Below are 26,651 nucleotides of genomic sequence, written 5' to 3' on the forward strand. Positions count from 1 at the left end.
TCTGGGACTTTGGAGCTCAGGCTTAAGAGTCTATTTGCATAACTATTGTGCTATCTACCCTCTGCCTCTTTATGATTTTCAACTAGTCATCAAAGATTACACATTACTCAAGAGTTGATCTATTCAGAGTTCTGTGCCAAGTTATAATAATAGAGACTGAAAAAATAAAATTTAAAGTGCTCTTCTTGGAGAAGTGAATAGGTCTGTCTTGAATAAAATACGAGTAGACTTCCATCCAGACTTGAAAAAAAATTTTTTTTGATAGGAAAATATTCTGAATTCCCTGGTGTATAAACATAGGCACTTGGACACTTGGACTCAAAGAGCTTTTGACTTCTTGCATTATGAAAGCAGGTGGCCTTCATTATTAATTCCTTATTCAATTGTATAGCTAATTAATGTACTTCAGGTTTCTATGGACTTAGGTGGAAGTTGTTTAACAAAGACAAAGGTCATGCTTATTCTGTCTTAGGATAGAAGAATCAGGATTTCTCTACTAATTTGGCAGCTAGAGTGTTTTCCTCTACCTTCAAATATCAAATCAGAAAGCAGTATCTTGATTTAAGGAGGGGGTCGGGCAATGAATGGCGCATCGGATTAAGCACACATAGTAGGAAGCACAAGCCCCCATTCAAGCCCACAGCTCCCCACCTGCAGGGGGGTTGCTTCACAAGTGGTGAAGCAGGTCTGCACTCTCTACCTCCCCCACCTTTCTCAATTTCTCTCTGTTCTATCCAAAAAATTGGAAAAAAAAAAAAAAGGTCACAGGAGCAGTGGATTTGTAGTGCAGGCACTGAGCCCCAACAATAACCCTGGAGGCAAAAAAAAACAACCACTAAGGGCATCTACTTAGCTAGAAAATCCCTAGGTGTTCAGTTCTTTTGGTGGGTGTGATAAGGTTTAAGCATGATACAGGCAGTGGATTTTGGTTTGCCGTGGTTTATTTATTTGGGCACTGATACTTGACTGATGACTAAATGAGAGAGTAGTGACTACAAGATCAAGGGTATGATGGGAATCAGTAACTAAGGAGGAGAAAAAGGAGGAGGCATGGAGAGAGAGTGGACGAGAAGGAAATGAACAATGAGTAAGGTCAGGGTCATGAAATGGTGGTTGAGTATATAAAAATCAGTCGGGTATATTTATCTACCATTTATATGACAAGCACTGTATTAGAGAAACTGTTGGTACAGAGGTAAATGCAACTTGTACATAACCTCCTTGCACAAAGGTATTACCTGTCACATGTTTCACAATCATATTCAACTCCCACAAACATCATGTAAGGTAAATATTCTTGGGATCTTATTATAGATGAAGGAATGGAATCTGAGAGGAGTTAAGTGATAGGCCTAAGGATTTAAGGTGCAGGGCGAGGAGGTGGTGCACCTGGTTAAGTGCACACATTACAGTGCCCAAGGACCCAGGTTCAAACCTCTGGTCCCCACCTTCAGGGGAAAACTTCATGAGTAGTGAAACATGGCTACAGGTATCTCTCTGTCTCTCTTTCTCACAATCTCCCTTCCCCCTCAATTTCTGTATCTAATAATAAATAAATGAATAAATAAATAAATAAATAAAAATTTTTAAAGGATGCAAGGCTAGGAAAGATTAAAAAAATGCATTCAAAGTAACATTTGTCTAGTGCCCAAAGCCAACTTTATGGCACCAAAGTACTTCTCATGAGCAAACCATGAACACTGTTACCATCCAGAACCCAGCTCAGAAACCATAACCAATATCCTTAGACCACAAATATGTATGACTCAAGCTGATTCACATACTTGTAGCTGTATATATGGCAGCACATGAATGAAATAACATATATATGTACAGGTCTTGCTTGTAGCTATAATAGATTAGAAACAGATGTTAATTTCGCAAGGAACTGGTTATATAAACTATGTTAAATTTGCAAAGGAAACACCATGCAGCTAAAAAAAGAAAAGGAGGAAAGAGTTGTTCTAAGATTATGATTATGCAGCTGATGAGAGGATACTGTGGGAAAAGAGTGAAGGGTTTAAGAGCAAACTGTTGGCATATATATCGAAGAGATGTTAAATTGTACCCACAGGACAACAACTTATTCCCAATTTTTAAAAATTTATCTATTATTACAAAAGCATCTCCAAGTAACATTTTAAGATTCATAATAATGTAAAAAGCAACAAAATAAGTATTTAGTCATATTTGCCTTGTTTGAAAAAGAAGCACTAGTGAATACACACAGAACTAAAATTAAAAAAAAAAAGATTCCCAGGGCCAGGGCCAGGTGGTAGTACAGCGGGTTAAGCACACATGGCACAAAGTGCAAGGGCTCTCTGTCTTCCTGTCTTCTTTCCTCTCGATTTCTCTCTGTCCTATCCAACAACAATGACAGTAATAACAACAATAATAGTAATAACAACAGCAATGAACACCAAGGGCAACAAAAGGGGAAAAATAGCCTCCAGGAGCAGTGGATTCATAGTGCAGATACTGAGCCCCAGCAATAACCCTGGAGGCAATAAATAAATAAATAAATAAATTTTTTTAAAAAGATTCCCCAGAAGGGGAATGTTATGCATGTACAAACTATTGTATTTACTGCTGAATGTAAAACATTAATTTCCCAATAAAGAAATAAATTATTTAAAAAAAAAAAGAAAAGAAAAAAAAAAGATTCCCCAGAAGGAAAAGATATGGGCAAGGGTGAGTGTTAAGAGTACAGCTTTTCTAAATGACTTTACCTCTAATAGAACAATAAATAAAAATAAACAACCCACTATAAAATAAGCAAGGATCACTAATTGGTAGCTTTAAAAGGATAATTAGCAGGGAAGCTTATTGATCTCACTCAAAATTAAGTGGAAAGTGATAATCAAGCATTGCTTTTCATCTAAGACATGGCAGAGATGAAAAAGATAGATGATTCCGAGTTTGGCAGCAATGTGGGGGCACGAGTAGTTTGTACTGTCGGTGGAAATAGAACTGGATATAATTATTTCAAGGGCAATCTGGCAGAATGTGTCACAGTTTAAAAATAAACTTTCCTTTTAACATAGTTGATTCACTTCTAGGAAATTTTCATATGAGACATTCACACAAATGTGCCAGAGGAGATGTGTAATGGTGTTCATTCAGCATCATTTATTATATCAAAGCTTTGGAAATATTCTTGTGTGAGGATCCCAGTTTGAGCCCCTGGCTCCCCACCTGCTGGGGGATCGCTTCACAACCAGTGAAGCAGGTCTTTAGGTGTCTTTCTCTCCCCCTTTCTGTCTTCCCCTCCTCTCTCCATCAATAACAACAACAATAATAACTACAAGAATAAGACAACAAGGGCAAAAAAAGGGAACAAATAAATATTTTTAAAAGTATTTGTTTTCAAAAAAAAAAAAAAGTGTTTTCTAGGAGGCATACATAAAACCCAACATCTGAGCTATATTTTCTCCTGAGCCCACATCATTGGATTAATTTTGGTTTCTAAGCCCTCAGAGCTGCACAAGTCCTCAAAATATAGGAGTCTGGGAGAACTTGTGCCCTACTCACAAAGAATAACTGAAAAAAATTAAACTTTATTAATTTTTTTTTGTATTACCTCTGTTTATTTATTGGATAGAGACGGCTAGAATTCAAGAGGGAAGTGAGAGGGAGAGAGACAGAGAAATGCGTGCGACACTGCTTCACTGCTTGTGAAGCTTCCTGATTGCAGATGAAGACCCGGGGCTCAAATCCGGGTCCTTGTACATTGTAACATGTGCATCAACCTGGTGTGCCACCACCTGGACCCCTTAAACTTTCTTTCCTTATTTATTAAGATAAGACAGAGAGAAATTGAATTGAAAGGAAAGGAATATAAATATATACATAAATATATATATACATATATATAGAGAGAGAGGGGGGAGGGAGGGAGAAGGAGGGAGGGAGAGAGAGAGAGAGAAATATACCTGCAGCACCACTTCACTGTTTATGATACTTTTCCCCAGCAAGTGGGGACTGGGGGCTTGAACCTGAGTCCTTGTCCAGGGCTATATGTGCACTTAACCAGGTGCACCACTAACTGGCCCCACACAACGAAAACTTCTGAGGGGAAACTGGAATCCCTTTCTGAAATAACCAGAAGCCTGATACTCACTGGGTATGCAAATACGGTGTTGAATTCTCTGCTGTTGGCTTGCAAATATCTCCCTTGTTCTGAAAGAGAGGAGGCATGGTGAGAAGGGCACTCCTGTGTAGACCAGTCTGCACACTCACTGCTAGTGAAGACTTCACTGGGTCGTCTTCTTTGTTCTCTGAGGACATCAGTGTGCAGATGGAATTGTGTCTCTTTGTTCAAAGAATCACCAAGAGGGTGGTGGCGCACCTGGTTGAGTGTACATGTTACTGTGCAGAAGGTCCAGGGTTCAAGCCCCTACTCCCCACCTGCAAGGAGGAAGCTTCGCAAATGGTGAAACAGGTCTGCAGGTGCCTTTCTGTTTCCCTCTCTATCTTCCCCTTCCCTCTCGATTTCTGGCTGTCTTTATCCAATAAATAAAGGGGGGGAAATCAAGAAACAGAATAACGAGGGGTCAGAAGGTATTGCACTGGGTTAAGCAAATAGTACAAAGCATAAGGACCAGTCCCCATGTTTGAGCCCCCGCTCCCCACCTGCAGTGGGGATGATTCTCAAGTGGCAAAGCAGGCATCTATCTTTCTCTCTCCCTCTCTATCTCCCTGCCTCTCTCAATTTCTCTCTGGCCTATCCAATAAAATAGACAGAATGTCCGCCAGGAGCAGTGGATTTGTAGTGCAGGCACAGAGCCCCAGCGATAACCATGGAGAAAAAAAGAGAAAAGTGGGGGGGGGGGGGAGGAAGGCAGAAAGAAAAGAAACAGAACAGGATAGTGATAAATTCTCAAGTGCTCAGCTTTCTGGAGTCAACAGGTTAAGTAACTTCTGAGGAGTCCTCCTCAGTCATTTTTTTTAATTGTCACCCTGCCTGCAAGATGAATCCATCGCTCCCAGAAGTCCTCCTCCTCTTCCTCCTCCTTCTTTGATCTGATAGGGCAGAAAGAAATCAGAAGGTGGACACAGAGGGACACAGATAGAGCGACATCTGCAGCACTTCGTCACCACTTGTGAAGCTTCATCTCAGTAGGTAGGAACAGGGGTCCCTGCACATGGTAACATCTCTGCTTGGCCCACACAGTTAACACTCCTATTAACTATATCTCTACAGGTAACAGGACAGCCTGCACCTGTACTGTTACTGTTAAACAAAGGAACAGAGCTCCCCCTACCCACCCATCCACCCCACCCTATAGGTCGATTCCATGCCTTGTTTTAAGATCTCTTTCCTAGGCAGCATTACTCTGTTCTGCCACATGTGGTGCTGGGGATTGAACCCGGGGTCTCACACAGGTTCGGCTGAGTCACCTTCCTGGCCAAGGTGAAGTGTCTTTCTATCGCCAAGTGAAAAGAGTTCTTTCTGTCTTCTGGACAGAAGTTCCCTACCAGAGCTATGATCTGCAAATATTTTATCCATTTCTGGCTTGAATTGTCATTTGTGTAGCATGCTAAATTCTGATATATTGACCGTGAGTCTGAGCTTTCTATTATGTGCTACTTTCTATGTATCATTAATTTAAAATTAGGTAACTTTTAGTATAGGATGATAAATATTTTGCCACCAAGGTTATCACTGGGGTTTGTATCTGCATGAGGACTTCACTACTCCCAGTGGTTTGTTTTTTTTCCTTCTCTTCCTTTTCAGATAGAGGCAGAAAGAGAGGGAGAGGGAGAGAGAAGAAGAGAAAAAGAGAGGCATCTGCAGCACTGCTCCACTACTTGTGAAGCTTCTCTGTAGGTGGGGTCTGGGGATTTGAACTGAGGCATGGCGATGTGTGCGCGCTACTGGGTATGCCACCGCCTGGCCCACAAATGTTCCTTTTTATTTATATACTTCTACCCTTTATATCTCTAAAAACAGGAACATAGAGTCAAGGGATAGCTTCCTAGAAAGGGTATGTGCCTTGCCATGTGTGTGGTAGAGGTTCAAGCTTTTGGGTGTGGGTCTGTGACACAAGCATGTCTCTATGACACTCCTGCTATTAACACATCAACATGTGGCTATGAGTCATAGCTTGGCTAGGTCAGCCTTCTGCTATGTAGTTTGGGTCTGTTCTACCAGACTAGTCCATCTCTTTCTTGTTGTCTCACACTTGTAATTACAGCGATTAGCTAAATAAGGATGGGGAAGTAGGTGAAACTGACAGAATTTTCTGTTGTGCTTTGTTTTGACTAGTTAATGACTGATCTACAACCTCTGATACAAGAACTTCTGTTAACCACTGTAGCACAGGTTATGCAAAGCAATGCAACAGGCATGACTTAGATAATTGAATGCATCAAGTATTTCAAGCTTCTCTTTAGCTGAGTAGGAGACTACAGAGCTGCCTGACTGGGGTAGCCTTCCCTACTGGGTGTTTCTACTGGTGTTGGGGTCACCCAGTCCCAGAACAGGCTCATTTTCTACTGTGGTCACATTCAATTTACACAGGTACTGATATGTAATAGTGATATATGTGTGTGTGTAGGCTTAGAGATCTTTTACTGAATCTGCCTACCTTCGCTCTGCCCATCTGGACTTCGTTTTTTAGTTAGAGGCATTGCAGAGTAGCACCAACTATAATTCCAAGGATTTTCTGTAAAGGAAATAAAAGGTTCAGAATGAGAATTCCTCATATCGATACCCTTTCACTTAGACATTGGTAGTTTAGTTTGGAACTTGATCCCTGAAACCCCAAGTAGTCTACTTCTAAGGTACATATTCTAAATCTTAGAATCCACTTCATATGTCTGTCATTAGAGTCAAATCTTCAAAGCTTGGGGAATGTGCTCAAGTTTAAAATGTATTCAAAATCTGTCAGAAAAAATAATCTGAGACTTAGAAACAGGAGAGAGAAATGACAGGGTACAGTTCTGGGTTTATGCCATTAATTTACAGGACTGTCCTGTAATTCTGTAGGGCTGAGGTTAACTTGTAGAAAATTTCTCAATAAAAATATAAGTAGTTTGTGTCTGACATAAAATATAATTGCAAAGATCATGACAGATGCATTTCAGTTAGGTTTATAATTCAGAAATCTTAACACTTAAAAAATTAAGTAGCTTATAAATGCTTAGCCCCTAAATTTTCTAGTCTAAACATCTTACTTACTCCATCATTTAATGAATTAAACAAAAATCTTGTTTTCTTGTTGCTTTTATTTTTCCTTTTATCATCAAGGTTATTACTGGAGTTTCTGTTCCCACCCAATTCCACTGCTCCTGGTGGCAGCCCTAGTTTTCAAGATAGAAGATGAGAAACTGAGAGAGGGAAAGACAGACAGAGAAAGAGACACAGAGAGGAGAGATACCACAGCATCATTGCTCCACCATTTATGAAGCTTCCTCCATGCAAGTGTTCCTATGTGGATGCCAGGGGCTTGAACCTGGATCCTTGAACATGTCAAATTGTGTACTCATCTACTAGATAAACTATCTTCTGGCTTCTTTTTTTTTTTTTTTTTTTTTTTTTTTTTAGTGCCAGGGATTGATCCTGAAACCTATCACATTCAAGTCCTCTCTCTCTCTTCACCAGTTCTAGTTTATGGTGGTGCATGGTACTGAACCTGGGACTTTGGAACCTCAGTCATGAGAGTCATTTCACATAACCATTATGCTATCTACCCCACCTCACATTCAAGTTCTGTATGCTACCTTGTAATATCTCCCTGGCCCAAGAAAAATCTTTGCAATTTTCACATTTGATATTTATATGAGAGCCATTTTTTAACCTTCTAAAAACTACTTTGTCAGATTCCATAAGCAAGTTACACAGGAAACCCTTCCCTTCTTTCTCTTCATCTTTAATCCAACCCAAAAGACAGTAAATAAAGTGTCTTAGGAGGCTGGATGGTGGCACACCCAGTAAAACTGCATGGACTGGGTTCAAGACCCCAGTTCCCACCTGCAGGGAGGATGCTTCACAAATGGTCAAGAAGTGCTTTAGGTCATTCTTGCAGAGAATAGGAAATCTTGGGCGTAGGTAGATAGTATAATGGTTACGTAAAAAGACTCTCATGCCTGAGGCTCAAAAGTCCCGAGTTCAACCCCCATACCAGGATAAATCAGAGCTGAGCAATTCCCTGGTAGAAAAATAAAGAACGAAAAAGAAAAAGAAAAGAAAAATCTTAAATGTCTTTTCAATTTAGTTATCCTAAACAAGCTTAGACAGGAAAAATGTATAATCTGGAGGGAAGTATAAAATCCAAGTAAAAAGAATGTACTCTGCGAGTGCATCTCCAGTTCTACCCTCAGTGAGACCCCAGCAACCTCTTCTTTAAGGATACAATGCAAAGGTGAGGAAGGGTGATAGCATATAATTATATAAAAAGACTTTTATGCCTGAGGCTCCAAAGTCCCAGGTGCAATCTCTCTAACACCCTAAGTCAGAGCTGAGCAGTGCTCTGGTAAAAAAAAAAAAAAAAAAAAAAAAGTACATGTAATTCGTATTTCAATAGTGTAAGCAGAGTTGCATCAAATAACTTTGTGAGTCAGGGAATGAGCAGTAACTAGATGTGAAACAATAGAAAATGAACTGTGAGCATCAGTGAGCCATGTTTACTATAAATTCACTCAAATAAAAGAATGTCAGTACTGCACTGGCCACACAAAATTCACTGGGCTTGTGAGGTTTAAGGTTTGTATCCAATTTAAGTCTGATTCTTCTGCCAACAGAATCTAGGTTCTCCTAATCAGTATTAGGAGGTCGTTATCAGGGAGTCAGGCAGTAGCACAGTGGGTTAAGGGCAGGTGGCGTGAAGCGCAAGGATCGGCATAAGGATCCCGGTTCGAGCCCCCGACTCCTCACCTATAGGGGAGTCGCTTCACAGGCAGTGAAGCAGGTCTGCAGGTGTCTGTCTTTCTCTCCCCCTCTCTGTCTTCCCCTCCTCTCTCCATTTCTCTCTGTCCTATCCAACAACAACAACAACAATAACAGCAACGATAAACAACAAGGGCAACAAAAGGCAAAATAAATAAATATCTTTTTTAAAAAAGAGTTCGTTATCTTAATTCATTATCTTCATTCTCTAGGTAACCAGTTCCATTCTTAGTAGCCTAAATCCTCAGAAGATATTGGAGTTCCTGCTGTTGCTGAGAAAAGAGAGTCAAGGATGGAATGTTCTGAAGTTCTGGGTCTCACCAACCCCTGCAATGTGTTAACAGAGTGATCTGGAGTGTCATCAGCGAGCAGGGTCCTGCATAGTGGCTCTTTTCAACTGGAAGGCAATGCTTGTCCAGTTCTGTGATGTTTTCTGCATATATTACACTTCATAGCAGTCAACTGGAAAATACATGTAAGCTGTTAAACTCAAAGGAGGAATGGATGAATGTGAGGCAAAGGAGGAAGAAGTGGGATTTGAAGGTAAGGTAAGGTAAAAAAGAAAGAAGGAACGAAGGAAGGAAGGAAGGAAGGGAAAGGAGGGAGGGAGGGAGGGAGAGGGGAAAGATTAGGTGCCAGAAAAATGTTTTATTAAAAAATCTGGCATAAGGATCCGGGTTCCAGCCCCCAGCTCCCCACCTGCAGGGGAATCGCTTCACAAGCAGTGAAGCAGGTCTGCAGGTGTCTATCTTTCTCTCCCCCTCTGTCTTCCCCTCCTCTCTCCATTTCTCTCTGTCCTATCCAACGACAGCAACAACAACAATAATAATAACCACAACAATGATAAAACAACAAGGGCAACAAAAGGGGAAAAAATGGTCTCCAGGAGCAGTGGATTCATGGTGCAGGCATAGAGCCCCAGCAATAACCCTGGTGGCAAAAAAAAAAAAAAAAAAGTCTTAAGTCCATTGCTTATCAAGCCTAGTGGCAAGAGAAAGCTCTGACTTTATTAGTTATTTAAGATTGATTTACAAAATCATGAGCTAACAGAGGTATAATTCCACCAGAATTCTATGTCCCCACTCCCTCCATTGGAAACTGTAGTAGTTCTTCTAAGATCAAAGATATGGGTTGACTATTATTTATTTTTTTATTATTTTTATTCTATTTTATTTTTTATATTTTTATATTACAGAATTACATGTCGACAGGGGTTTGAATCCACACCATTCCCGCCACCAGAGTTCTGAACTTCACTCTCCCCACTGCAATCCACCACAGTTCCCCTAAAGTTGTAGACATGGGCCGACCATCTTCTCTACCACCATCTGTCCACATTTATACATAGTTGCCCCTTCTTTTTCTGATTCAATCTTTCAATTCAATTTATTTCTTATTTATTTATTTTGCCTCCAGGGTTATTGCTGGGGCTCGGTGCCTACACTCCAAATCCCCTGCTCCTGGAGGCCATCTTTTCCCTTTTGTTGCCCTTGTTGTTTTATTGTTGCTGTTGTTATTGATGTTGTCATTGTTGGATAGGACAGAAAGAAATGGAGAGAGGAGGGGAAGACAGAGAGGGGGAGAGAAAGACAGACACCTGCAGACCTGTTTCATCACTGAAGGGACCCCCTGCAGGTGAGGAGCCCGGGGCTTGAACCGGGATCCTTATGCTGGTCCTTGCGTTTTGCACCATGTGCACTTAACCCACTGCGTTCTACCTGGCCCCCTTCTTTTTTTTTTAAATGTTATTTATTTATTAATGAGAAAGTTAGGAGGAGACAGAGATAGAACCAGACATCACTCTGGTACATGTGCTGCTGGGGATTGAACTTGAGACCTCATGCTTGAGAGTGCAATGCTTTATTCACTGCACCACCTCCTGGGTCATGACTATTATTTCTTTTTTTTTTTTTTAGTTTTTTTTTTAATTTATTTTTTATTTAAGAAAGGAGACATTCATAAAACCATAGGATAGGAGGGGTACAACTCCACACAATTCCCGCCACTCAATCTCCATATCCCACCCCCTCCCCTGATAGCTTTCCCATTCTCTATCCCTCTGGGAGCATGGACCCAGGGTCCCTGTGGGTTGCAGAAGGTGGAAGGTCTGGCTTCTGTAATTGATTTCCCGCTGAACACGGGCGTTGACTGGTCGGTCCATACTCCAATCTGCCTCTCTCTTTCCCTAGTAGGATGGGTCTCTGGGGAGCGAAGCTCCAGGACACATTGGTGGGGTCTTCAGTCCAGGGAAGCCTGGCCGGCATCCTGATGGCATCTGGAACCTGGTGGCTGAAAATGACTATTATTTCTATAAACATCCATATTTATATATATTTGTCCATTTTTTCTATGGTTTTGTCTTTGCTTCCTTTTTAAGTCACACCTACACCTTTTACTACTTCCAAATGTCCTTCTTTTTTTCCTCTTCTCTCTCCAGGACCTGATGGAGTTGTAGTTCAGAGCCCTCTGGTCATCTTCCCCTAACATTTATCCATCTGGGAGTATGGATCAAAGTTCTTTTGGGGGTGTAGAAGGTGGGAGTTCTGGCTTTTGTAATTGCTTCTCCTCTGGACATGAGCATTGGCAGTCTGATTCAAAACCACAGCCCCTTCCTTCCTTCCTTCCTTCCTTCCTTCCTTCCTTCCTTCCTTCCTTCCTTCCTTCCTTCCTTTCTTTTATTTAAGAAAGGAGACATTAACAAAACCATAGCCTATTTCTATCTTTCCTTGGTGGAGTAGGGTTCTGGAGATGTGAGGTGACTATTACACTAATACAGTCATGGGCCCTCTGGAATATAACCAAAATAGGCCTACTAACTGTCTACAAAATGGAGACTCCCTCCCCCAAATCTTCATCTGCACTATTCCAGCCTTTAGGTTCACGATTAGTCAACAATTTGTCTATATGTTAACTCTTCTTTCAGTCACCAGGTTCCGGATGCTACCAAGATTTTTTTTTTTAAGTATTTTATTTATTTTCAAGAGAGATGCAGAGAGAGTAAGTCACAGAGAGAAATACCAGAGCACCGCACAGCTCTGGCTTATGGTGGTGCGGGGGATTGAACCTGGGACTTGGGAGCCTCAAGCATGAGAGTCTCTTTGCATTAACCATTATGCTATCAACCCCCGCTACCAAGATTTCAACTGGATTTCCCTGGGCAGACCAATGTGTCCTGGAGCCCCGCTTCTCCAGAGCCCCACCCCACTAGGGAAACACTGACAAACACTTTCCCACTAGGGAAAGAGAGAGACAGGCTGGGAGTATGGATCGACCTGCCAAAGCCCATGTTTAGCAGGGAAGCAATTACAGAAGCCAGACCTTCCACCTTCTGCATCCCACAATGACCTTGGGTCCATACTCCTAGAGGGATAAAGAATAGGAAGGTTATCAGGGGAGAGGATGGGATGCGGAGTTCTGGTGGTGGGAATTATGTGGAGCTGTACCCCTCTTATTTTATGGTTTTTGTCAGTGTTTCCTTTTTATAAATAAAAATTATACACATACACACACACACACACACACATATACATATATTACTTCCACGGGGAACAAATCATTCTCTTAATATTATCAGCTTAGGCAGAGTGGACTATATAAAATTAAAAAATTCTCCATCATAGGTATAAAGAGATTATAATATAAAATATTACAAGTCTATAAAATAAGTAACTCGGGGGTCGGGCGGTAACTCAGCAGGTTAAGCACAAGGACCAGCGGCATGAGGATCCCAGTTCCAAGACCCCGGCTCCCCACCTGCAGGGGGGTCACTTCACAAGCGGTGAAGCAGGTCTGCAGGTGTCTGTCTTTCTCTCCCCCTCCTCTCTCAATTTCTCTCTTTCCTATCCAACAACAACAGCAGCAATAACAACAACAATAATAACCACAACAATGATAAGACAACTAGAGCAACAAAAGGGAAAAAAGTAGCCTCCAGGAGCAGTGGACTGATTCATAGTACAAGCACCAAACCCCAGCGATAACTGTAGGCAAAAAAAAAATAAAAAAATAAAAAATAAGTAACCTCACTTTAAAAATGAAAAAGGATATAATGAAAAAATTACATAAAATAACTAATGTTGATTTGGATTTCAAAGATATATAATCATATTACTCTATATAAGCCATGACATTTAAATTATAATATCATTGTCATACTTACAAAATAACTAAATCAACCTGTTTGAAGTTGTACATCATGTTTCATTACAGTCTAACACCAAAAGTCATCATTATTGTATTGATTTCATTTAGATATTCACTAATACTCAACTTTATTCCTTAAGTATTAATTCTAATATAACATACCTCAAACATAAAGAATTTTATTTTAATTATTTTTTATTTCTTTATTGGTGGATTAATGTTTTGTTTTGTTTTTCCTCCAGGGTTATTGCTGGGCTCGGTGCCTGCACCATGAGTCCATCGCTTCTGGAGGCCATTGTTTCCCCCTTTTGTTGCCCTTGTTGTTGTAGCCTTGTTGTGGTTATTATTATTACCATTGTTGATGCTTTTCGTTGTTGGATAGGACAGAGAGAAATGGAGAGAGGAGGAGGGGAAGACAGAGGGGGAGAGAAAGATAGACACCTGCAAACCTGCTTCACCGCCTGCGAAGCGACTTCCCTGCAGGTGGGGAGGCGGGGGTTTGAACCGGTATCCTTACAGCCTGTCCTTGAGCTTTGTGCCACGTGCGCTCAACCCACTGCACTACCGCCCGACTCCGGTGGATTAATGTTTTATAGTCGACAGTAAATACAATAGCTTGTACATGCATAACATTTTTCAGTTTTTCCCATAACAATACAACCCCCACTAGGTCCTCTTTCATCCTTTTCCAGGGCCTGTATTTTAATTATTTTAGACTGTAATTTTTTCTTTATTTGGGGGATTAATGGTTTACAGTCGACAGTAAAATACAGTCGTTTGTGCATGTGTAGCTTTCTCAGCTTTCTACATAACAATCTAATCCTCCCCTAGGTCCTCCTCTGCATCATGCTCCAGGACCTGAACATTTCCCACCACCAGCCCCAGAGTCCTTCACTTTGGTGCAATGCACCAACTCCAGACCAAGTTCTACTTTGTGTTTTCCCTTCTGTTCTTATTTTTCAACTTCTGTATATGAGTGAGATCATCCTATATTCATCCTTTTGTTTCTGGCTTATCTCATTTAACATGATATCTTCAAGCTCCATCCAAGATGGGGTGAAGAAGGTGAATTCACCCTTTTCAATAGTTAAGTATATATATATATATAATCACAATTTTCCCAGCCACTCATCTGTTGTTGGATATGACATTCTCACAGGAGTGAAGTAGTATCTCATTGTCTTTATTTGTATTTCTCTGACAAACAATGACATGTAGTGGTCTGGGTGGTGGCGCAGTGGATAAAGCATTGGATTCTCAACCATGAAGTCCTGAGTTCGATTCCTGGCAGAACATGTACCAGAATGATGTCTGGTTCTTTCTCTCCTCCTATCTTTCTCATGAGTAAATAAATAAATTCTAAAAAACAAAACAAAACAAAAAAACAATGACATGGAGCATTTTTTTCATATGTTTGTTGGCCTTTTGGATCTCTTCTTTGGTGAATATTCTATTCATATCCTCTTCCCACTTTTGGATGGGGTCTTTTTTTTTTTTTTTTGCTGACTTTGGTAAGCTCGTTATATATTTTGATTATTAGCCTCTTAAGTGTGGCATGTAAAGATATTTTCCCATTCGATACAGGAATTTACATATGTTGTTTGAGCACCAACCAAATTTAACAAGTTAAACTATCCATGGAAAATGAGAATAGTAAAAGATACCCAAAGTAGAAATGCATTTAATGTTTCTTAAGAACAGCAAATAGGCTAGTCTGCTTAAAGCTAGTTAAGGAGAGCAATCAAGTCCATTGCTAGAGAAGTTAGGGATTGGTGGAGTCCATACAGAAAATGTATGTCCGGAAAGATCCCTGGGCGAGGCGGAGCTACGAGCAGCAGATCCCTTTCTCTCCTCTCCTCTCCTCTCCCGGATCAGCTAGGAATACCAAAGGAGACCACCGGACCGAAACAAGACAGGACTAGAATGACCACAGAAACCCAGTAAATCACCCGTGAGTACAAACACGCATGGCTGGTGACAGAGAGGAGAGAGGAGCCTAAGGAGAGATTAAGTGGCTGCTAACAGTTCAACAGTTTATCAGTGGAGACACCACCTCCAGTGTGCTCCACAACAAGGGGACAGCTGAAGGGAGGAAAGGACTCCCCAGAGACTCACTAAGTGCAACTCTGAGTCTCCATTGCTACTACCCTCAGAATCTGGAGCAGCAACAGGGAGGGACACCAGGGTACAGAGATCTAACCGGGAAACTCAGGAGAAGACATATACCTCGGTGGCATAGCTGAGGGGCTGTGAAAGTCTCTTTGCATAACCACTGGATTATCTCTGCCACACCCTGCTTTATCTCTTGGTCAGGAGTCAGTGATTAAGCTAAGAAGCCTATTGATAGTTTAAAAGCCCTCAGGCTCCCATAGCCTACAGGGAAGAAATAAAAGAGGCTTTTACACCACTGAGCTCCAACTCAGGGACTGAAAAAACTGTTAACTTATATAAAATGGTTAAAACAACAAGAAAAAATATTGGAGACTCGAACCAGGACAAGAGTCCAGCTAAAAGTCCTCCAGAGGGTGAAGCACAAAACAACGAGTTCAATATCCAAACATTAGCTAAGGAAATAATAACAGGAGTGAGTAAAGAATTTGAAAAAATTGTAATCAGAAATGCAGGAACAACAAATGAGAAAATGGAAGAAAATTCTAATTATCTCATGGTTATTAGAGAGCTGAAAGCTGAAATTGCTGAGCTAAGAAGGCAACTGGCTGAACAAGCTAAAACAGTATCAGAGCAAGGCAACAAAATAGATGAACTCCAGAAAGCAGTAGAGGGCAGAGAGAATAGAATCTATGAGGCTGAAAATAGAATTAGCAAGATTGAGGATGAATTAGAGACAACTAAAAAAGAAGTAAGAGATCTCAAAAACAGATTAAGAGATGCTGAAAACAACAACAGAGTCCTATGGGATGACTTCAAAAGAAACAATATACGCATTATTGGCTTACCAGAGGAAGAAAGAGAAGGAGAGGAAGAAAGCATTCTCCAGGCCATAATAGCTGAAAATTTCTCTAGTCTAGACAACACCAAAGACATAAAGATTCAAGAAGCCCAGAGGGTCCCAAACAGAATTAACCCAGACCTAAAGACACCAAGACATGTCATACTTAGATTGGAAAGGAATAAGGATAAAGAAAGGATCCTCAAGGCTGCAAGAGAAAAACAAAGAGTCACCTACAAAGGAAAACCCATAAGATTAGCAGCAGACTTCTCCATACAAACACTACAGGCCAGAAGAGAATGGCAAGATATCTATCGAGTGCTCAATGAGAAAGGCTTTCAGCCAAGAATACTATATCCTGCTAGACTGTCATTCAGACTAGATGGAAGCATCAAAACCTTCTCAGACAAGCAACAGTTGAAGGAAGCAACCATCACCAAGCCTGCCCTGAAAGAAGTTCTGAAAGGTCTCCTATAAACAACCAGACCATCACAAATAGGACATATATCAAAACACTCTAAAACTCTTCAAGAATGGCGTTAAAATATCCTCAATCTTTGATATCAATAAATGTCAATGGCCTGAATTCACCTATTAAAAGACACAGAGTAGGAAGATGGATCAGAAAACACAACCCAACAATATGTTGTCTACAGGAAACTCACCTAACTCAACAAGACAAACACAGACTTAAAGTGAAAGGATGGAAAACTATCATACAAGCCAATGGCCCACAAAAAAGGACAGGAACAGCTATTCTCATATCTGACATGATAGACTTTAAAATAGATAAGATTAAAAAAGATAGGAATGGACACTACTTAATGCTCAGAGGATCAGTCAATCAAGAGGACTTAACAATTATTAATATCTATGCACCCAATGAGAAGCCATCTAAATACATCAAACTTCTACTGAAAGAGCTACTGCAATATATTAAATGGACCTACCCTATGACCCTGCAATTCCCCTCCTGGGGATATATCCTAAGGAACCCGACACATCCATCCAAAAAGATCTATATACACATATGTTCTTGGCAGCACAATTTGTAATAGCCAAAACTTGGAAGCAACCCAGGTGTCCAACAACAGATGAGTGGCTGAGCAAGTTGTGGTATATATACACAATGGAATACTACTCAGCTGTAAAAAATGGTGACTTCACCGTTTTCAGCCGATCTTGGATGGACCTTGAAAAAATCATGTTGAGTGAAATAAGTCAGAAAGTGAAGGATGAATATGGGATGATCTCACTCTCAGGCCGAAGTTGAAAAACAAGATTAGAAAAGAAAACACAAGTCGAACCTGAAATGGAATTGGAGTATTACACCAAAGTAAAAGACTCTGGGGTGGTTGGGTGGGTGGGTGGGGAGAATACAGGTCCATGAAAAATGATGTATGAAATAGTGGGGGTTGTATTGTTAAATGGGAATCTGGGGAATGTTATGCATGTACAAACTATTGTATTTACTGTTGAATGTAAAGCATTAATTCCCCAATAAAGAAATAAATTATTTAAATTAAAAAAAAATTAAAAAAAAGAAAGATCCCTGGGCAACTATGAAGATTACAGACTGTGAAAAGAGTTGATTTGGATCCAGTCTGAGTTCCACACAACTATTCATTTTACTGCTGTCCCAGTATAAGTGGTGTTAATGGGCATTGAGGGGATTAAAAAAGAAAGAAAGAAAGAAAATGTATGTCCTTAAAGACCATTGTAATGACTTGACTTTTTAAATTCTAAATGCAATGAAAAGTTATTGGAGAGTTTTGAGCAAAGAAGTGATTTGCCTTGACTTCATTTTATTTGATTTACGGGGCCAGGTGGTGGCGCACTGGGCTTAGTGCAGGCATTACCTTTTATTTGATTTATAAGGATCATTCGGACTACTCTGCTGAGAGCAGAATAGAAAGTAGAAGCAGAGAGGTCAGTTCATATAATATTTACGTGGGCTTGATATAAATTCCCAGTAAAAAACTACTGGAAAACCATTTAAAGGTGTTTTGAGCGGTCAGTCACTTGTGTCTGCTCAGGCTCCCAATCTTCAGAGGACCAGGATCCTGGACCTCCTGCCTCAGTGCCCTGGGGGTCCTACCTGGTGCTTTTCTACAGCACCCTTTGGAAGTGAATTCTCTGCATCTGCTCTGCTGGGACCCTGTGACAGCACAGCTGTGCAAAAATCTTTCTGATACCTAGCTCAGCAGGGGTTGTGGCATTGGAGCCCCAGGGTGATCGAGGTGGTTTGCAACGACCAACCGACCGTCTGGGGAAGAAGGTCCACGTAAAGTGCAACACAGATGACACCATCAGGGACCTGAAGAAGCTGATCTTGGTCCAAACTGGCACCCGCTGGGATGAGATTGTCCTGAAGAAGTGGTACACCATCTTCAAGGACTACATGTCCCGGGGTACTGTGAGCTCCATGATGGCATGAACCTGGAACTCCACTATCAATTGAGAACCCGCCCGCCCTGGATGCCCCCTTTCCCCTACCCCTTCCATGCTGCTGCTTTTAAAAACCCATGCCAATAAAGCAATCAAAGCCTGCTTAAAAAAAAAAGATGGAGGTGGCCATGGAAGCTGCCATGCACCTGCACACCAGGCCTTGCACATCTACACCACGGTAGGTTCGCAGCTGCTAGGGAACACGGATGCCCTGGAGGAGGTTGGCCTGTTCTTCTGTGAGTTGTGTGAGAAGAAGCAGGAAGGCTACTTCCACCTGACAGAGGTGCTGAGGGTACATAGCTGTGACACTTCATGTCATACTATGAGCCTATAAATAGAGGGTGTGGACAGAGATTACCCAAATGGGATCACCAGTCGGCAAGTTTAAGCTGCAGCACCGGTGAATGTGTGAGACTCTGTAGTTGACAGGGTGCATTTTCTCAAGTCTCCCCCAGACTGGGCTGGTGGAAACAAGAGCCTCCTGGCTCTGGGACAGCTTCCCTTCTCAGCCCATGGGGAGCATCTGAGTCAGAGAATGGCCATGGACTAAGAGGCCAGCAACCCGTTGGCCTGTCACCCGGAAACTCAACAAGACACCTCGAGCTGTGACCCACTGCATGGGGCAGAAGCTGCTCCCCTCTTCTAAGCCTGGGCCAGGGCTGCACAATGGACTCAGACCCTGCACAGAAAGAACCTGGACAATCACAGATGGTGTAGGAGGAGCATGGTAAAAAATAAGAGGGAGTTTCTCTCTGTAGACCTGCCCTCCCTTTATACTGTCCTGGGTCATGATCTGCCTGCCTTTTCTGACTTGAATCATGAGCCCATACAAACACCGACTGCCTCCCATCAGCAGATGTCTGCATAAAGGCGTCATGGGACACACATGCCGTGGACTACACTGCACAGTGAGACAGATGCTATGTCCTTCAGGACGAATGGATGGAACCCAACTGAAGCCAGTACAGCAAGGAGAGAGGTGAAAGATAACTACCAAGATGGATTCATTCATGTGCAGAATATAAATAACTGAAACACAGACCTGGAAAGAAAAAAGAAAAAAAAAAAAGGAAGCGTCCAAATTGTTTCTTGGTCCTCCTGAAAACCATGAAAAAAACTTTTCTAAGTGGGCAGGAAGTGAACTACAACGGTGTGATCTTATAAACCATTATTAACTCACAATAAATATTTTAGAAAGAAAGGTGAAAAAAGATCTTTCTCCATGGGCTGGGGAAATAAGATAATGGTTATGCAAAATACTTTGTTTTATCCTGAGGTTCCAAGTTCAATACCTAGCGCCACCATAAACCAGAGTTAATTGTTGCACTTATCTATGCATCTCTCTATGTCTTTATCACTGTCTCGTACTCATTAATATAGATAATTGTTTATTTTCCTCCAGCGTTATCACTGGGGGAGCTCGGAGCCTGCCTATTGTTGTTTTTGTTATTATTGCTGTTGTTGGATAGGACAGAGAGAAATGGAGAGAGAATGGGCAGACAGAGACGGGGAGAGAAAGACAGACACCTGCAGACCTGCTTCACCTGCAGGTGGGAGCTGGTCCTTGGGATTCACACTACTTGCACTTAACCTGGTGCACCACCGACCAACCCCCGGATGAATAGATATTTTTTAATTTTTTTATAATTTTTAATAATTTTTATTATCTTTATTTTGTTTCATAGAAACAGCTAGAAATCAAGAGAGAACGAGGTGATAGAGAAGGAGAGAGGCAGAGAGACACTTGCAACACTACTTCACCACTTGCAAAGCCTTCCCCCTGCAGGTGGGGACCAGGGACTTGAACCTAGGTCCTTGTGCACTGCAATGTGTGAGCTCAGCCAGGTGTGCCACCACCTGGCCCCAGATGAATAGATTTTAATTGATCATTTATTTTTCTACTTTTTATTATAGTGATTTAATAATGATCGACAAGATTGTGGTATAAGAGGGGTACAATTCCATACAATTCCCACCACCAGAGTTCTGTATCCCATCCCCTCCATTGGAAGTTTCCCTGTTCTTTATCACTCTGGGAGCATGGACCAAAGATCCAGAAGGGTGCAGAAGGTGGAAGGTTTGGCTTCTGTAACTGCTTCTCTGCAGGACATGGGCACTGACAGGTCGAGCCATATTTCCAGCCTATTTCTATCTTTCCCTAGTGAGGCTGGGCTCTGGGGACATGGGGCTCCAGGACACATTTGTGAGGTCGTGTGTCCAGTCAAGTCAGGCTGGCATCATGGTAGCATCTGTAACTTGATCCCAGAGTACTGGAGCTGGAGGGTTGACATCCCAGGCCAGTAAAGATATCTCACCTCCTTACTGCAATCTCTTCTGTTATCATGGCCGCCTCATATTTCAGTAGGATATTTAGTCTTTTCCTGACTTGTTTTCATGGCAATTCACTCTTCCCACTATTTCTCTGAATGTTTTGCAATGTGATATAGAGGAGTGAGGCTGAATGACATTCAAACTCCCTGTATGACCTTGTGTTATTGAGCTAATCACTCTGAATTTCGGTCTCCTTATCACTCCTATAAAGATAATCATCCTTTGGTTTTGTGTGTGTTCTACCACTGAGCTAACTCCTTGGCCTCTGCTTCAGCATCTTTTTTTTTTTTTTTGGGGGGGGGGAATTAATGTTTTACATTCAACAGTAAGTACAATAGTTTGTACATGCATAACATTCCCCAGTTTCCCATATAACAATACAACCCCCACTAGGTCCTCTGAATCCTTCCTGGACCTGTATTCTCCCCACCCACCCACCACAGAGTCTTTTACTTTGGTGCAATAGCTTCAGCATCTTTTAAAATTATGTTTTTGTTTTTTTAATTTCTTTTCATTTGATAGGACAAATATATTGAGAGAAGGGGAGACAGAAAGGAAGAGAGAGACATCTGCAACTCTGCTTCACTACCCATGAAGCTCCCCACACCCTGTAGGTGGGGGCCGGGGGCTTCAACCTGGGTCCTTATGCTGAATAACATGTGCACTCAACCAGGTGTGCCACCACCCGGCCCTACCTCACCATTTTTATGTCGTGCCAGAGATCAATACCAGAGCTTTGATTGTGGACTCTACCACTGAGCTACTTCCTGCTCCTTCACCCCTAGATTTTACAAACACTCACATATACCCTTAGTAGGAAGTTAATAAGAATCAACATTAATAAATGAATTTAGGGGGTTAGATTGTTATGTGGAAAACTGAGAAACATTACACATGTACAAACTACTGTATTTTACTGTTAACTGTAAACCATTAGTTCCTAATAAAGGAGGAAAAAAAGAATTTAACCTTCTACAGCAATAGTCCCTGAAGTGATCTGCCTAACAGATGACTGACCAATGTGCTTATAAGATACAAGAGTCTAACAAAATCATGGTATGGAGCTTAAGAGTTTCTCTCCAGAAGAGAAGGCATGGCTAGACCTCTAATGGGTCCCTGTCTCCACCATCACTGGTCATTTCCATCAGGAACATCATCATAAGCCCTTCTGTGGGCCTCTTCAGGACCTTGTCCTCACTAAAAGAAGCAATGGGAGGGACTGTCCCACTCTCCGAAAGGAAGCTGGGTCAGCCTTCTCTGCCACTTGAGGAAGGCTGGTCCTGAAATGAGTGCAGCCTGGAATGTTCCCAGCTGTGACCATGAAATAGCTCAGGCTGACAGGGACTCAGAGGTCACACAAGCTCCTGTGCTAGAGATGAATAAATATGGCCCCTAGATCAGATGGATGGGGTTAACAGTTAATGGTTTTTTATATACTTTCCTCATACTTGAGAGCTATTCTCTGCCCTAATCCAGCTTTCTAGTCCTATTCTCAACTCTGACACCATCTTCCCAGACAATACTTTTAGTCTACCTGAATGCTAGCTGTCAGGCTCAGACAAAAATTAGTAAAGTCATGGGCCCCTTGGAACATACCTATAACAGACTTCCTAGCTTCTTCCCACATGAAGACCCCAATATCATTTTCTCTATTCCTACCTTTGGGTTCCTGTTTATTAAACAATTTGTCCTGCTTTATATCTACCTTAACACCTTTCAGCCATCTAATTGCAGACACTACCATGACTCCATCCTGATTTCCCTGGGCAGACAACCTCACCAATCTGTCCCCAAGTTTCATCTCCCCAGAGCCCGGCCCCACTAGGAAAAGACAGAAACAGGCTGGGGGTCCATACCACCTGCCAATGTCCATGTCCAGTGGAGAAGTAATTACAGAAGCCAACCTTCCACCTTCTGTACCCCATAAAGACTTTTCATCCAGGAGTCATGCGGTGGCGCACCTGGCTAAGCACACAGTAGTGCACAAGGACCCGGGTTCAAGCCCCTGGTCCCCACCTGCAGGGGGAAAGCTTCACAAGTGGTGAAGCAGTGCTGCAGGTCTCTCTCTCTCTCTCTCTCTCTCTATCTATCTCTCTCTCCCCCATTCTACCTCTTCCCCGTCCCCTCTCAACTTCTCTCTGCCTCTAGCCAACAATAAATAAATACTACTACTAATAATAATAACAACAGAATCTTGGTCCATACTAGCAGAGGGATAAAGAATATCCAGTGGAGGGGATGGGACACAGAACTCTAGTGGTGGGAACTTCATGGAGTTGTACCCCTGTTATCTTACAATCTTATTAATAATTATTAAATCACTAATAAAATCTTTTAAATAGCATTAGGCCATAATGCAGGAAACATGAATATGCAAGTCTGTGAGCTACAAGCTCTCCCATAAACAACAGTATGAGAGATAAGCTGTCAAAGCTTAGTAACTGTGCATAGACCTCTGTAATATCAGTGTTTTATCATTCACCTTTTCCCTGTTTGTATCTCTTGGAAGTCAGTGTTTTTCTGATCAGTTCTTACAAAGAAACTACTAAGAGAGTAGCCTCTCTTTAAAGGTATAATTGATCCGAACACTCATGAATGCTGTTATCATACAACCTCATTAAACCTCCTTTTACAACTTTAAATCTGCTGGGTCTTTCATTTTAGTAGGAACATATTTTATTTCAGTAACTAAAAGGAGTAAACATCTCTTAATTATTACACTTTTTTCCTTGACTGGCTCCATCTCTCTGCACTACACTCTCTTAAACTCTTTATCTACTGTGAGGAACCAAGAGCAGAATACTAAGCATGACAGTTATACAACAAACTTTCATGCCTGAGGTTCACAGGTTCCAGGCTCAGTCCCCTGCACTATTGTAGGCCAAAGCTGGAGAGGAAACAAATTAATAACAAAAACATTAGTTCCTGCTCCTTGTAGTTGATCATCAGGGCTAATCATCTTTTTCTTTTCTCTAAATCCTTAAGTCTCTAGATTATGAATACATTATAACTCACTAAGCTTCTCATCATTTTGTTTTTCCTTGTTATAATAACAAGAGATAATTACCCACTGAGAGTCAGAGAACTAAGGCTCAGGGAGAAGGGAAGTGGAAAAAAAATCAGAGTGGGAAACTACAACTTTTGATTATAAGCCCCAAGTCAGAGGATCCAATCCTATTTTTTTTTGGGGGGGGGGCATTTCTTCACTTTAAACCATAGGCATTTGTCCAAGGAAGTGAAGGCCTAATTCCCTTGGCTGTTTTCTTGCCAGGGTACACACGTATGGACATCCATATTGTTTACTGCATGTCTTCAGTGATCATCATTCACCATGGAATAAAATCACGACTTTTTACAATTTTGCATCACTTCTTTTCCCCAATAAAACTTAGATGGGTTCTGAGGTTAAGAAAAACAAAATCCAACTGGACTGAGATTTGCAGCTTAGAGACTTTGACAGCCCCTTAATGGAGGCTGAGCAAGGAAACCGACCCTGACATATAGTATATGCCACCATGAGATTTCTCTGTCATTTTCTTTTTTTTTTAATTAAACTTTATTTATTTGATAGAGACAGTCAGAAATTGAGAGGGCCGGGGAAATAGAGAGGAAGAGAGACAGAGAGAGACCTGCAGCACTGCTTCACTACTTGCAAAGTTTTCCCCCTGCAGATGGGGACCAGGAGCTTGAACCTGAGTCCCTGTGCTTTGTAGCATGTGCGCTCAACCGGGTGTGCCACCATCTGGCCCCCCTCATTTTTTCTTACACTCACTATATGGTCCATGTTTCTCTACTGACCATACATGACTTTTCCTGGAAAAGTCCTAAATAGGTGTTAACTATCACATCACTCTAACTCTGACAGAAAACCAGACCCCCCCCCCCCCACGTCTTTGGGGTTTGTGTTATAGCTTTAATTGTATAGTTTTCTAGCAGACCAGTTTGCTATTAGCCACTGACCCCTTTCTTTTCTAGTCTGCTATTGCTGTGATTTCCCTCACCATCACCCTTGTTGTTCCTGTGATTATTGATGACAGCAGACAGCAATGTGAAATGCGCTCCTCTGATTCGTACAATGTCACTGCCCTGATAGCAGTTTTCCTAAATACCTACTAGCAAAGTCTGGGTTTGAACTGCCTTCCATATTGGTTACATACTGACACACTATGGCAAGTGGCCACAGCATGACAAACCCTTGATGAGTCATACTAGCAGAGAGGACAGTGCCATGGAGAATGAAAGATTATACATAGCTAGTGTTAGATTTGTGACTGAGTTAGTAACAAATTCAGTTTTCTAATTACATTGGTTTGGTTTGAAGTCAGGGCTCGAAAGAACTGGATTTGGGCTGTGTGGTATGGCCCTAGGGCAAGGGCCTTATCAAAGACTGATCAATGGGATTGAATTTAACACCAGCAGCTAATATGGTAAAGCCAGTCTGGATAAGGATAGCCTTAAGGGCTCAAACATCCACCCTCTTCAGTTGGGCTGTTGTTATAATGGGAAGTAGTTGAGACATCTTATGGGTTTTGTTCTAGGAGGAATCAGTCCTAGAGTCAGGAGGAATTATGGGAGGAAGGGAGAATTGTGGGAGGCAGAAAGATTTTTTTCCCTGATTTCTTCCCTGATTACCACAAATCCAGCTCCTGGTTTTCCTGTCATCCCTCTCACCCTCTAATCTGTATAAAAGATTGACCCTCATCTCCATCAGGAACAACACAATAGACCCCTCTGTGGGCCCCCATGGGACCTTGCCCTCAGTGTGGATCAACAATGGTAGAGAATGTTCCATCTGCCGAAGGGAGGCTGAATAACATACTCTATCTACCACCTGAGGAAGACGGGTCCTGAAATTGGGGCAGCTTGGAACGTTCCTATTCATGACCACAGAATTCGAGCTCAGACCTACAGGGATGTAGAGTTACATGGGCTCCTAAGCTGAATATGGGCCCCAGATCAAATTGATGGGATCTTACGTCAACAATATTGATACACCTTTCCCATAGTTGGGAGCTACTCTCTTCTCTGATCCAGCTTTCTAGCCCTTTTTCCATCCATGACATCATCTCCCCAGATAATATCTTGGGTCCACCTGCATAGCAGATGTCAGGCACAGGCAAAAACTAACAGTCATAGGACCTTTGGAATATACCTAAAATAGACCTACTAGCTATCTTCAAAACGGAGACCCCAAATCTTCATCTGCAATATTCCAGCCTTTAGGTTCATGATTAGTCAACAATTTGTTTGGTTCTATATGTTAACTCTTTTTTCAGCCACCAGGTTCCAGATGCTACCATGATGCCAACCTGACCCCACCAATGTGTCCTGGAGCCCCAGAGCACTACCCCCCTAGAGAAAGAGAGAGACAGGCTGGGAGTATGGATCGACCTGTCAACGCCCACCTTCAGTGGGGAAGCCAGACCTTCCACCTTCTGCATCCCATAATGCCCCTGGGTCCATACTCCCAGAGGGATAAAGAATAGGAAAGCTATCAGGGGAGGGAATGGGATACGGAGTTCTGGTGGTGGGAACTGTGTGGAGTTGTACCCCTCTTATCCTGTGGTTCTTGTCAGTGTTTCCTTTTTATAAATAAAAAAATTTTTTTAAAAAAAGATTGACGCTTCTTTGAGGCCTGGAGGTTGATCTCAACAGTGCTCCATGCTCCACTGCTCATTCAAATGACAATAAAGTAGATCTCTCTTCATACAGAAGCTGGTGTGACAGAGTTGGCTTTCTGTGGCACCATGGAGCAGACCCTTGTTTGGCTTCAGGCTTATGCATCAGATTTTCAGATTCCTAAAAGACTTAAGTATGAGAGGAAACCACTTAAAGACATTCTGGCCTCTGGGAAGTCAGCTATTCACAAATGTCTATGAACTTGAAGGT

At 41.8% G+C, this 26,651-nt stretch overlaps 1 protein-coding gene and 1 pseudogene across 6 annotated transcripts in view; one reads left to right on the forward strand and one right to left on the reverse strand.

The window, feature by feature from the left end:
• The window catches only part of LOC103113365 (phospholipid-transporting ATPase FetA-like), a 120,527-nt gene that overhangs the window by 76,260 nt on the left and 17,616 nt on the right, over positions 1 to 26,651 (reverse strand). For all 6 annotated transcript variants that reach the window (XM_060199227.1, XM_060199228.1, XM_016188040.2 and 3 more), the window contains exons 3-4: positions 6,591 to 6,668; positions 4,121 to 4,179 (exon numbers count right to left, since the gene is read on the reverse strand). In XM_060199227.1, coding sequence (XP_060055210.1) covers positions 4,121 to 4,179; positions 6,591 to 6,668 — 137 coding nt within the window. The remainder of the gene's footprint in view (positions 1 to 4,120; positions 4,180 to 6,590; positions 6,669 to 26,651) is intronic.
• Positions 9,391 to 18,518, forward strand: LOC103113366 (ubiquitin-like protein 5; annotated as a pseudogene).

The sequence above is a fragment of the Erinaceus europaeus genome, chromosome 10, assembly GCF_950295315.1.
Source record: "Erinaceus europaeus chromosome 10, mEriEur2.1, whole genome shotgun sequence".
Lineage (NCBI taxonomy): Eukaryota > Metazoa > Chordata > Mammalia > Eulipotyphla > Erinaceidae > Erinaceus > Erinaceus europaeus.